The 14,206-nt window shown below is 44.1% G+C and overlaps 1 protein-coding gene across 2 annotated transcripts in view; it reads right to left on the bottom strand.

Annotated features, from left to right (window-relative positions):
- LOC134563900 (transducin-like enhancer protein 4) overlaps positions 1 to 8,157 on the bottom strand; it is a 98,152-nt gene extending 89,995 nt beyond the window's left edge. For both annotated transcript variants that reach the window (XM_063422314.1, XM_063422315.1), the window contains exons 1-4: positions 8,019 to 8,157; positions 7,500 to 7,597; positions 6,293 to 6,356; positions 4,853 to 4,897 (exon numbers count right to left, since the gene is read on the bottom strand). In XM_063422314.1, the coding sequence (XP_063278384.1) occupies positions 4,853 to 4,897; positions 6,293 to 6,356; positions 7,500 to 7,597; positions 8,019 to 8,063 (252 nt within the window). In that variant the 5' untranslated portion in view covers positions 8,064 to 8,157. The remainder of the gene's footprint in view (positions 1 to 4,852; positions 4,898 to 6,292; positions 6,357 to 7,499; positions 7,598 to 8,018) is intronic.
- Positions 8,158 to 14,206: the final 6,049 nt, after the last annotated feature.

Genomic DNA, 14,206 nt, shown 5'->3' with positions numbered 1-14,206 from the left:
AAGCCCTAACCTAATTAAAAACAGCTTTCTCGGCAACAGTGGCCTTGATTTCACTTATTTACACATTAACTGCAGCCTCCGTTTGGCCAATCCAGTCTATTCCCTGTACCACACAGGGCCTTTTATCTGCCCTGGACAGCATTTTCTCCAGCAGATGAAGTAGATGCCAATTGATTTGCTGTCGAGCATGGTAAATTAATAGCAACAAATTGCTGAGGGCCCCATCTCACTGCTCCACCATGCTTCGGCAGTTTTGCTTTATTTGCTCCATGATGGGCAGCAGTCAGGCCTCTTCAAGTCAATTTCTTCTTAACAACCTGCAATACTTTTCAATGGTGAAAATAGAGCTATTCCTTGTAAGACAGAAATCAATATCCTATTGCCCTTAGAAAATGCTAAACAAGCAGTATTGGCAATCCACTTGGTACTAGAGGGTATCAGATATAATGCAAATCCATACTGCTTCCCTCCTCGTAGTTATTACAGCTTGCTAAAAGGTTCCTAATGCCATTTATCATCATTTACCATCGACTACTGCAGCTACGATTATGATATCCTATCAGCTAGCAGAACCCTTTCATTTCTATCCAATTAATATTTTAGCAGCACTCAAATGGTTGCTGCCCAAGTCTTGTAATAAAATTTACATGGATTGGACTGATTTTTTTTCCCTGTGATCTTAAAAAGTGATTTCATTTATTTTTTAATACTCGGCTTCATAGAAGACCTAAATTTTTCTTCCAAAAATGCTGAAATTCAACATTCTAGCACATGAATTAGTTTAAAGATGATGGTCTAGGCAAAGAGTGTGAGAAAGAATTTATGTATTGACACCTCCAAAGAAACATAAAATAAAAAATGAATGCCGCATCTTAGTTATACTTTCCATCAGATCCATTCACAAATATCTCTTGTCTATAGCCAAATACAGACACTTATTTTAAGCAATAATTACAATTCTCAATTAAACATTCAGCAAGCGTGTTTGATTACAGCAATTTAAATAAACTGTTTACCATAACGTTAAAACAGTCTAATTTCAGAAATTAAACCAAATGACCACCTCCAAGTACCAACAGTATGTTAGAAACACAGACCAGTGAATTAACTATTCATTCATGAACAATCAATTGAGCCTCTTAAAAATGTTTTAAAAAGCAACTTAGTAAGAAATGGGCATCTTTAGGCCACACTCAAGTGTATACTAATATTAAAATTTAAAATAGTAGGGACATATCTGTTTATTATGCAACCCAAAAATTCCTAATCCAGTATCTTTTTTTTCCTAGAATGTTTCAATTTTGAAGCTCTATTGATCCTAATACAGAATATCAAAAATGAGCTTAATATATTAGGCTATAACATCACATATGACAACATACCCTACACTTGTCTTTTAAAAAAATACCAATGACTAATTCTACCAGTCTAATGCTATTTACTCAGTTACCAAAATTTAAATTAATTATGTTCTCAAACATAATTGTTAAAAATTGGCAACATTATGCAGGCTTAATTAAGATTAAATCCAATTTACTAAATGTACTTTAATTGGTACTAATTACATTAGCTTTCCTTTCAGAATGACAAATTCCCCATAGGTTTCACTTTAATAGTCTTCTATCAAAATCAACACAGGATGACTGATGATGAGCATCACACAAGGGGTGGGAAAAGAGATGCTCTTCCCCCCTCTCTACCCCCAGCCACACAGGCACACTCACTACTGCTGCTTTCTGCACGTTTATCCTTTTATCAATTTGCTAAGTCACAGAGTCATGACTCTATCACATCATTTTCTGTTCCAGTGAAAAATTTCTCTAAAAATAAATACTCTGTGGCTGGAAGCAGCCAAGAAGAACAGAAGCTTTAACAGAAAAATACACAAAGGTTTCAAATATCAGGGCCACCAATTACTAGGGTACTTCCAAGGACTCTAGGGAGTCCTGCTCTTGAACCCTTTGAGACGCAAATCTAATAAGTGAATAAGCCTAACCTGATCTTGAGAACTAGGCCCAATTACGCCGAAGGGCAACTTCACCGCATTATTGCCTGCTTTCCATTACAAGGGCATCCATTGAGTACATCTGGAAAAGAACCTGAGAGGAACCAAGGCTGTCTGCCCAGAAAAACAAATAAAGACAGATATGCCTCTGTGCTAAAGTGAAAAAAAGAAAGAAAATATAATAAGTAGGTGGTTTGCAGGGCTGTCTGTATTTCATAATGTGATAAACTGCCCTCAGGATTTTTATATGATTGAATTTAGAAAGCTGGGGGGGGCAAGGGAGAAGGAAAATAAAAAAGGGTGAATCGCTCAATTTCAGCCGAGTGAAATTCAAAGATGGGAGAGGAGGAAAAGGGAATTTAAGGTGGTAGACTAAAAAAGCTTTGCACACATCAAACGAAGCAAACAATGCCATCTATACAAATACCAAACTGAACCGTAATACTGTGATCATAATGGAAAATGGTAATATTTTGCATTTGCTGAGGCAAGAGGAGAAAGGAAAAATATAACACTGTGTCAATAGAAAGGGAGATATGAAAGACAGGAAATTGATATCAGATTTAAGAATGAGAGTGAACGAGTTTCTTAGCCGCAACTAATTTGATTCATTGTCTGACAAAATATTTAAGTGTTTTGCATGAGAGTACAATACATAAAACTTGAATAGACTGAATGGTGATGGAAAAAAGGTGTTCAATTAAAACCCAGTCCTTTGTAATCTCCACACTTAGTTGTCACTATATTTTTAATTTCTGCAGAGTATCATTGATGACTCCATCACCTTAAATGTATAAAATTTCTGAAGTAAAGCATTTAGAAATTAAAAGTTAAAAGTCTTTTGCTGTGAGGTTTTTTACCTTGCTTAATACAATTTTATTACACACTGCACTTGCAAGCTGATTTTGTTGCAAAGAATTTTGTGCAGTCAGTGTACGTCTAAAGTACTGCTGTAAAAACAAAGTATCTAGAAATATAAACAAGTTTGACTGCAATGCTTGCTTTCAAATGTCTGTAGGAATTTGCTACATAGGTGGCCTGTAAAGACACTGGTCTTTGTGAATTGTTTCCATATCTACAGCTTTACTGATTAAGGGTTTGTTTGGTTTTATTTTGGTTTTTGTTTTACTCTAATGGGACCTGAAACAATCTGTATATTTATTTGAGAACAGACTCAGCGCCCCTTAGAGTCAATGATCAATCTTTCCACCAGCACACCCACCAAGGATCAGGTCCAGAGAGTCAGCATGTGCATACAATCTGATCTGCTGCAATCACTGCCTCTTCCTGTCAGCCATTTGTTAAATGCATTTGTTGAGTCTTATAGTACCTGTGAGAACGACCCATAGGAGAATCCAAAACACCTTGTCTGTGAAATAACTTGTATGTACAAGATTCTATAAGTTTAAAGCTGTAGATGCAAAATGCTTTGAGGTGGGAAATCCCAGTGTCTTCATACATATACCATCTAGCAAAAATGGCCTTAATCAGTTCTGTGGCACTGAGATGCTAATGGAATACAAAATATAATAAACAACATGAAAAAAACTTTTGAGCTCTATGACTGCTGACAACAAGATAAAAAAATCCTATTTCCAAACCCAGAGAAGTTTCAAATCCCTAACTTTGAACAGAAGTGCATACAAACCAATTTTCAGGTGATCTTTCTTCTCCCATCCAATACTTCCTTTATTTCTGTAGCTTACACTCCCCAGCAACACTGGCAAATTGCTCAACCATTTGCTAAAACGAGTTGCCAGTATTAAACTCCACTACATAAGAAGTTCCCTCACTGGAAAAGAGGTCAGATGTTTAATTCATTCTCCTCTAGAGAAGGTTAAAAAACACACATTATCAAATAAGAAACTCTAATTTACACTAGCATGCTCCAGCTGACTAATCTCTTGCTAATCTTGGCCTAAGTAATAGAGCTCAAGGCACAGAACCGGTAGCAGCCCTCCAGTATCTAGAGGGGATAGAGACTACAGAGAGAGCTGTAAAGGGCCTTTCACATGTAGTTATAGGACAAAGGGAAATGGCCTTAAACTGAAAACATGGCAGGTTTAGTTAGATATTATGATAAATTCTTTACTGTGAGGATGGTGAGGCACTGGAACTGGGGGGGCTGAGGATGCCCCATGCCTGGCAATGCTCAAGGCCAGGCTGAATAGGGCTTTGAGTAACCTGATCTAGTGGAAGGTTCCCTGCCTATGGCAGGGTGCTGTGGAACCGGACGATATTTAAGGTCCCCTTCAACCCGAACCATTTTATGAATCTACATTTACACCATCACAGAAAGCTCATTTACTCCTTTGTGTTTAAGACACTAACACATTGGTTCTGGACAGAAGTCCAAGTAAGTAGCCTGAGAGAAACATCGACATGGCTATAACAAACTGCATTTGTAGCTCCAGCTTAAATCAGCCCAGGTTAACCAAAAACCCACTTTTTCCACACGCTCCTTTTCCCAATACACATTCATGATATAGCTAGCATCCCTAAAAGTAAACCCCAAATGTTTGGGACCAGACTGAAAGGAAGATACAACCCACAAACCCATCCATACTCACAGAGACTCTCCCTGTGGAGTATAGCAGTGCCTGCATGTGTGAAAATAGCATGTGGAAAGTCAAGCAAATAATACACAATTGGCAGACAAGACCATAACCTACAAAGAGTCTGCATAAAAAACATGAGACAAAAGATTCAGGGCCAGGTGAAAAGAAAAAAATTCTGATGCATTCAAGCATGCAATTAAGGCAAGTCACACAGAATACATATCTGTTTTAAGATTGATGGGAAAAATTATACAGACCATTCTTACAACAAAACAAATTATCTACCTACCTGTTTATGCATCTCTATATTCAGCCCATAGGACATCTCGTAATACTAAGAAAAAGGAAAATTACTCTATTAGACCTTGCAATTGTGAAAACTATTTTGAAATTGACTTTGACTGAAACATGATCTGTACAAACATATACAGTCCTACACACTTTTTTTTTTTTGCCTTGAATAGTTCATGGAATTGCAAAGACCGCATTTCAGAATAAACTATTTTTTTTGCTTTCTCTACATTGTTTCATGTCACATTTACAAAGAATTTTAGAATTTTTTTACATTTACAGCTGTAAAACAAGGCAAAAACAGATAACAAAAAATAATAAAAAATAATCACAACTAGAGTCAAGGATTAGAAGCAGAAATGAATAAGAGTCTATTCACTAGCACACATAAAACATGCCAAAAAACACCCAAAGTGCTTCAAACATATGAACATATAAATCAGCAACATCTAACGGACCAATTATTCAATATTTTAAATTTTAAAAAAAAGAACACGAAAAAAGTCCTGTAATTAAATTGCAGGAATTAAAGAAAAAGGGAAAGAGCATGGAAATTTAGGGCCAGAGCAGACACACCAATCTAAGTACGTCCTGCTGTGCCCAAGTACTGCAGGGAACTCTGCTCAGCGTGTAATATTAATACCAAAAAATCTCTAAGACTTAGGCTTATGACAACTGCAAGACTTACAATTTGCTTGTGCTTTTAAGATTTTTTTTAGGTTATTTATTTTTTTGTGTATACAAGAATATTACTTGTCATGTGCATATGGAAAACAGCTAATCCTTCAGAGACATACAGGAGAAGAGATAGCAGGAGCTCCTCTAGAGTTATCATGATCTATCACACAGTTATCTATTTAGAGATGGCTTTCTATGCACATTATTTAACCATGCAGACCACAACAACTGAGGAAATCCCTTTCACAGCTGAGATCCCTGACAATCTCAATTTAATGAAATAATGATTCAGCCGCCAAAGAGCAACAGTTCTTCTAGGAAGTAGGCTTTGGATTTGCATGCGCTTATGTACAATTTTGTCTCACGCGTATCATTGGAAAAAAATACTATCCTGAACCATTTTACAGAGATACGACCATTGCAACAAGTCTGCAAAAGTGAAAAAAGTGGAAACATCATCCTCAGGTACACTACGGAAGCGGCACACAGCATGAAAGGGCTGACAAGTGATTCGCTACCATTTGGAAGAAACATCGTCAATTGCTTAAAAGGTTAAAGAGCCAGTTTCACACAGACACTGACTGCTACAAACAAGTTAAAAGACCCCAGAAACTACTGATTTATAATGGAAGCACTGATGCAACCTCAACAACTGCAGTGCTACTACAATATTCCTGTTTGCCTCCAGCAATCCAAATGTATGTCAGTCTCAGTATACCAGGCGAATAGACATTTTGAATTTGTTATGCAGCTTGCTTACCATGACATAATGTCGCTGCATCTCTGTCTTCTCACTGGCCAGTTTTTCACATTCTAGCTTTAAACTGTTCAAGAGACAAAAAGGAAAAAGCATGGGTACTTCATAACACTAAAGTGACATTCTCCTGAGCACCGGCTGCTCCCTTTTCCAAACATTTCTCCACTACCCAAATATAAATGTGTATTCCAGCTCTTGCTTGGGAGTTCAGGATGGGGGTTTACACTTCTCCATTTTCAAGGGATACTATGCAACATCCTAATTTCCTAAAAGAACTGCATACATACATGTGGTATACAGAGAAGATTATTTTTCTGATTAAAAAACTAAACACCAACATTGGTTCACAGAAGAAGCACACAGAGGTACATATCTTTAACAGTCAAGCTTGAGAAGCTACTAATAAAAATGTAATTTGGGTTTCAGAGTTTTTATTTAGGTGTTTTAGAAACACCTCTTTCTTCTACTCAGCTCACAGAAGAATCAAATGCACATTACTGCTTCAAGAAGAAAAACTTGTGGATTAGAATTTTCGCTCTTTGCTATTACTGATGACAGAACTGCAAGTAAAATACTGCACGTACTTTAATGAATGCCAGGGTAAATACTAACACCTCCAATGTTTATTATGTTTTCAGAAGCCCGCTAAACAAGCCTGCCAGAAGTCACTTGTCACTTTGAGGACACAGCACTGTTCCACTGAAGGATAATGAAATAGCTCGCCGCCTCACTTCCAGGTTATCAGCACTTGACATGTCAATGAAAGGCGCGAGGGGGCCGAGCCAAGACAAGATGCCTGTCCTGAGCGGCATTTCGAAGAAAAGCAGAGGACGAGCCCAACCAGACACATATTTTTCTGTCAACACTCGCCCTCCCCCACTCCGCACCCAAAAGTAAACAAAAAGACCAAAAGAAACAAAAGAATTATTAAAAAAAAAATAAATGGACAACCAAAAACGGAATGTGGGGAAGACAAGAAAATCCGCTCGCACCGCTGGGCTCGGGGCTCACGGGAGCCCCTCGTTCCCAGGGCCGGGAGCGGAGCAGGACGTGGAGGAGCCAGCGAGGAGAGTCTGTCTGGGGTGAGTCCGCCCCGCTCCCGGGTTCCGCCAGGAGTCCCGAGCCCCCTCCCCGCCGCCTCTCCGGGCGCGGCACTGAAAAGGGCGAGAGGAAAAACCGCGCGGGGCTCGGGGAAAGTAGGCAGTTTTACCTGTGGTACTGAGCCTGCAAAAACTGAAACTCCTCCTTAATCCGATCGCAGGATTCTGAAATGGTGAATTTAAAGGGCTGAGCTGGCTGGTGAGGAGCCTGCAAGCAAGGAACAGCAGGTCTTTTAATCGCCCCCTCTCACCCGGTCACCACCTCCCGCCCGCCGCCGTGGCTCTGGCACCCGGCCTCCGCCGAGGCGCAGCCCCCCAGGTCCCCGTTCGTTCGCGGGCGGAGGCGCGATGCCCCAAGCGCCCCGAGACGCTGCCCCGACGTATCCGCCGGCAGTGCGGGACCGCCGCTGGAAGAGATGTCGCCTGCTCGGACCCTCCGCACCGGCCGCAGCCGCGGGACGCGGGGCTGGCGTCGGGACCGCCGCGCACCGGGCGAGGGTAACTCAAACAAGCCAACCCCGACCTGGGGAGGCGGCGGCGGCGGCGCGGCGGACAACAATAAGAAAATGGCTACAACTCCGCGGTGCCCGCGCCGGAGCGCTGCCCGCGGGGCCGCCGCCGCCACTCACCGGGTGCCGGGTCTGCGGGTACATCTTGCTCAGGTCGCGAATCATCCACACCGCTTCGGGGGGCGCTGGCGGCCGGAGCGGCGGGGATCAGGGCTGCAGGCTCGGCGGCGGAGACGGAGGGCAGGGACGCCCCGGCCCCGCCGCCCCGGGGCTGGCGGGGCACCGCCGGCAGCAGCGAGGCGCGACGGCGGCGGCGTCCGCGACGCTCGGGGGCCGCTGCCACATCCCCCGGGGGCGGTCAGCGGGCGACGCCGGCCGGTTCTCCCGAGCGCCGCCGCCGCTCCACGGGCTCCGGCGGGCTGCGAGCCCGGTGCGGCGGAGGGCGAGGTGGAGGAGGGCGGGGAAAGCCCCTCCGCCGGCGCCGGCGCGCGCTCCACCGGAGATTCCCCCCGCCGGCAGTTTTCCTCCCCTCCCGAAAACTTTTACTGCTGCTGCCGGCGGCTCTCCCGGCGCCGGGCGGAGCGGGGCGCGGAGCTCCGGCGGGGACGGTGGCTGCGGCGGCCGGCGGCTGCTCCGCTGCCGCGGCGGGGGTGCGTGCGGTGTGGTGCCCTTTTGTGCGGCGGTCCGGTCCTCGCTGCTACCGCCCGCACCGCATCTCCCCGCTAGTGCTGCTCGACCGCCTTTTCTTTTTTTAAATTAAAAAAAAAAAAAAAGAAAAAAAGAAAAAAAAAAAAAGAGAGCGAGAAAGATTTAAAAAATACGGTACGGTCCGGGCAGCTTTATTTATGTCTCTCTTTTTTTTTTTTTTTTCCCCCCTCTCTTTTTCCCTCCGCGCCTTTCGAAACTCCGGGAAGTGGAGGAGGTGGTGGCGGGGACGCGCAGAGCGCAGCCCCGTGCTCGGCTCGTCAGCGCAGCGCGGTCCGGCCCAGCCCAGCCGTGTCCTGCCCAGCCCGATCCAGCCCGGCCGCCGCTCCCACAGCACGCTCTGCCGAAGTGACTCCTTTGACCAAATTTAGCAGCGGCTCGTCATTAACATTCTGATACATATTCACAGCAGCCGGAAGGCCGCCGCCGCGCGGCACCCTGGGAGTCGCAGTCTTCCCGACGCCAAACCTGGCGCATGCAGCCGCTCCGGGGACTACTTCTCCCATCAAGCACCGCGACGCCGTCAGCCGCTCCCCCCGCGCCCCGCCCATGAAGGGCGGCGGCGGCGACCAATGGGCGGCGGGCTGCCATTAATCGCCGCCCGGCACTAATGCCCATCACTTCGCCGCTGACAAATGGGCGCGCGGAGCCGGGCAGAGGGGCCGCCCCGCACGCTCCCCCACGTGGGGACCTGACGCGAGGCAGGCCCGCAACCAATCAGGAGGCTCTCCGCCGGCTCCCCGCCCCCGCTCGCCCGCCGCCCGAGGCGGGGCCCGCAGATCGCCGGCGTTCCGCGGCGCCGGCGTTCGAACAGGGGAAACATTTGTTCAGCCGTCAATCAAAGTAACGTGGGGCCGGTGTCGGCTGTCGCCGCCGCCGCCGCTGCCGCCGCCTCCTCCTCCTCCGCGCGGGGCGGTGGCGCGGCGGGAGCGGGGGCGGCGGGGGACCCCGCCTCGCGCTCCGCCCGCGGGCACTGCCGGGGACGGGCGCTAATGAGGGGCAGCGTCGCCTTAAAAAGGAGGGTGCGGCGTCGCCGCTGCCCTCGTGGGTCGGCGGCGGGGACGAGCGGGGGAATTGCCCCTGCGCTGCCTGCCTCGAGGGCGGGGCGCTCTCGCCTGCCCCCGGCTCCGCAGGCCGCGTCGTGCCCGGGCCGGGCCAGGCCCGCGCTCACGCTCCTGCACCCGGGAGGCGCCGAGGCGGCACCGCCGGGGCAGCCCCGGCCGCCCGACGGCTTCCCCCAGCTCCCGGTGCCGCTGGGCACGCGTAGCGTGCCCTGATACAGTCGCCGAATGCTACGTGATTTAACTTTTGTTACGCCTTCTTTTTTTTTTTTTTCTTTTTTTCCCCTTTTTTCTGGGTTTTTTGTTTTGGTTTTTTTTCCGCTTTACTGAAGGAACTCCGCCTTTACTCGAAGAAGCGGTGACAGGGACAGGGTGTTCTCCACTCGCAAGAAGAACGCTTCAGGACCTGGTCGTTAAATGCTCTGTTGTATTGCCACGCTTGTGTTCGGCGGGGCGTTTTGTCCTGGCTTCACAGGGCGGCTGTGCCGCCTGCGTTCTGCACGTTTTGGAACGTACGGTAAACACACCTGGAAGCGACTTGTGAGGAGGAAGGAACGGCAACTACGGCCTCCTCTCTCAAGCAGCTAAAGCTGCAGCAGCCGCGGCTGCTGCGTTTTGCAAGGCCGGGTAGCAGGCGTCAGAAAGTGTCTTCCCAGGCCTGAGTGTCGTATGCTTTCTCCAGGGTTGTCACTGAAGAGCTGGAACGTGAGCACCTGATTCCACACACAATTCCCCGGAAAAAAAAAACAAAAACAAAACCCCACCACACACACGGTTTTGCACGTAGTAGTGCTGTGTCCTAAAAAGACCCCAGAACGATTTTTCTGCAGAGCCCTGCTCTAGACAATGCCGTGCAGTGACGCATACATGAGGGACAGGCTCATAGATTGGGGTGTTTTTTTTCCTTCTCTGTCATGCTTAGATTTGCCTTCAACCAGTTTGTATTCCTGATGAGCTGCAGTTTAAACCTGCATGCAAAATAGATGTGGTTTAGTCATGTCATTTTTGATGCCTGTATACCGAGTCTATAGTCTCAAAATATACACTCAGCAATTAATACCCTTATGATGGTAGCTAAATTATGTATGCTTACAGGTTTGGTTGTAAATTCTCTTTACTGCCTACAGATCTCTGGCTAAGGCCTGCAGCTACTGAACACCTTGAGGCCTTGATAGGACATGCCACTGAAGTTTTACTCTTGAAGCTTTGCCTTGCTTAAGTGACCTTCAAGGGCTGATCCAGTGGAACAGTTGTGGTGGTGATGATGAAGGTGGTAATGACATCTGTCTTCTATCATGGCCTAGGACTTAGCTGCAAGAGGCACACAGTAGAAATTCCATCTTTTTCTGGAATTTGTAACCAAAATCTTCTCCCCTATGGTGACTGGTATGATCATTATCATCTGGAGCATTTTGTCACAACAGATCCTTAATCTTTTTGAAGAAAGATTTTGTCTAAAACAGCAAGTGCAAAATGGGCCAAAATATGTCCATCCCTCTCACCTTCTGTTTTGATACCACCAAAAATATCTACATATTATGTATTGTAGTACTCAAGCCTCCAGCCTACTTGCATATGTAGTTTCTGCTTTAATTTTCATATCTACCAAGGTCATAATCAGATTTCTATAGGGATTTAGACCTCTAAATATTGTTTAAAGATTTCATGATAAAATACCTGCCTAATTATGAAAATGCTGCTTCTTATGTGTCTAAGTCTTCCAGCACCAAAAGTGCTTTTAAAAAATCAATCATGAGCACTGCTCACTAGACAGAGGAGCACTTCCAACTCCCTTGAAATAGACGACAGTCACCATAAGCCTGGACCAAGTCTTTACATTCAGAAGTATGGCTGCCAAATCTAGAAATGCTTAAGTGGCTGTCACCAAGAGTGTGAAAGCTGTGCAGGAACAGTACAGAACAATTCACTCTGCAGATTTGCAAGCATCTTTGGAAACCCGATGAGTGTTCACAGTGGACATCACTATCAAATCCACAAAGTGGAGAAGGATAAGTCCAGATATAAAATAAACAGTATATCTGAAGAACCTAAATTCTGAAAGTAACAGCAGGATTCATTGTTCCCTGCTGCCCTGCATGAGTTTAGCATTAGGTACAGAGCCCCAAACATAAAGGTATTCAACGCCTTAGGCAAAAGCATACAGCTTTTTGGTCAAAGCAATCTCTGGTCTTATTGCGCTGGTCTGCAATGTTCATTGAAGCTTCACCAGTGTTTGGTCTTGCTTGCCCATTGGTCTTAAGTGAATTTGTGTAGCTAAAAGTAAGGCAGAGCTTGGCTTGCAAAGCTTTAGCAAGACGTATATATCCATATAGTTAACTCTTTATGTAACTAATCACTGTCTATTTTTGTACAGTTTTGCAGCATTCTGTCAAGATCCACGAGACTCAGAAGTTTAAGAGAAAGTGTGCCATAACTTGCCACCTTTAAATTATGTGAATTAAGATCAGAATGTCATTGTGATTCTGTTTTCCTGTCTTTTGTCACTTCTGACACAGCTTTGATGGATCTTTAAATATGGGCTGGTTTGTATTTAAAGTTTCTTGGTTTTTCCTTCTTTTATAAAAAAACTTTTGTGCCAGGTTATATAACCTGTATTGTTATCTAGGAAGTGGAGAAGGTAGATTTTAAATGTTTTACACATATTGCTAAAGATTTCTCGTAAGTGAATCAACTGCAAGAAATATTTAGGCAGTATGTAAGTAAGTGTGCTGAGTTTTGACTTGTGTAGAAAAACCCTTGTAAAATATCTCAGAGGAGTCAGAGGTTGCAAAGTGTCACATCCATTCTTTTGTCAAGAAAGGCAACTGGTTATTTCAATCCTAATAGTTCAGAACTAGCCTGCTTTTGTTTACCTTCAAAAGTTAGAGTCTGAAGTGAACAGAACAATGTGTGCTTAAATATGTACTTTACTGAATAAGTGAAAAAACCACTCTTTTCCACCTCAGGTTTTCTAACCCACTTTCAGACTCCTGTGATTTTTTTTTCTTTTTTTTTTTTTACAGTCATATCATAACCTTAGTACAGATTTTATCAGCACTAAAGAACCTTTAAGAAATGGTCCAATCCTGAGGTTCTTTTATATGTAACTCCACATATTCCCTGTCTGGAATGACTGCAGCTGAAGATCTAGACAGTTGTGCCTCGCACTGCAACTTATTACAGTTTATTTTGGGACCAAGTTACAAGGTCACCATACTTTGTCAGCTGTATACTCACACACACGCAGGCACAGAGACTCACAAAAATAAAGTGTTAAACTGATAATCAGTTCAGAATGCCCCGGAGTAAATCTTATATCTCTACACATATTTAAGTTCACTGTGTAGCAAGTGCTCTTCTTAGCTTTCAGAAAGATAAACTCAGTGAGGTTGTTAGTTGAATTGAAACTAAGTTTTCTCTGCTTAAAAATTCTAATTATGGTATTAAGCCAGGTGCTACTGGTAGAAGAATGTAACAGCATGACACAGAGTTTATGATCTGGTGTTTTACAAGTGCTATCGAGTGACCCTGTCTCAGCAAGTTTTTAAAACACTCCCTACCTACAATTAGTCATTAGTGACCTTAGGGATATGTTGTTGCTTGTAAGCACATTAAGAGAATGTATGATACTATGTATAATGCAATGATTTATATGCCAATTTAGCTCCCTTGCAAAACAGTAATTCTGCATTTTTCCAAATTACTTTTCACTGAAGTCTTTACTTTTTTTTTTATGTTGCCAAAGTCACACTTTATCTAGTTATTTTATAGGCACTGGTGGTTTGGATTTATGCTCTTACTTTAATTCTGTTTGATTGACTAGGTTCAGAATTCCTGCAATGACACAGTTCTGCTTATAAGAACTGCACTTGGGATGTGGCAGGAAAACCTGTGTTAAACTACACTGACGTTCTTTTCTGCAGGAAGAATAATAGTTCGTTATCCTGTACTAGAAGCTGGATTTGCAAATTTACATGGTACAAAATGGCTCAGGCAGATATTTGAAATTAAAGTAATTTTTCCTAGTCACTGCTTCTTTCTGCATTAAAATCTGTGAACTAGCAATAACGAATATTTTTATCCATGGCCAAACCACAACAAATTCTTTGGGAGGAAAACTTTAACTCTCTCAGAGGAGTCTCATAAAGTCCTATGCCTTCATTAAGTTGTGTTTAAGCCTTTTTTGAAAATGTTTGATATGTTAGTGCTACCTAGACAAGTGACTAAAGTCCTGAGGCCCACCTGCAACATTTGCTTAATGCATATAGCTCTAAGGCTGCTTATTCCATATTTTGTGGTAATACTCTTAGTTGCAATAAACATGAACACAATAAGGCTTGAACTGAAAAAACTGAACCTGAACAAAGCATTTTCTTACAGTTACACCTTATAGTCAGATTGCAACTACATCAGAAGTTATACCCCTGATAAGATTACAGCCTCTCTTACTGCATTAATTCAGAGGAAGCACCTTAGTCTCAGTAACTTTAAATCCACCTCTTGATTTGCAACATCAGATACAAAATTTTCTTAGTTTCCAGA

This window comes from Prinia subflava, chromosome Z (assembly GCF_021018805.1).
Source record: "Prinia subflava isolate CZ2003 ecotype Zambia chromosome Z, Cam_Psub_1.2, whole genome shotgun sequence".
Classification (NCBI taxonomy): domain Eukaryota; kingdom Metazoa; phylum Chordata; class Aves; order Passeriformes; family Cisticolidae; genus Prinia; species Prinia subflava.
The sequence above is the reverse complement of the archived record's forward strand: the minus strand, read 5'-3'. Positions and strand labels throughout refer to the sequence as shown.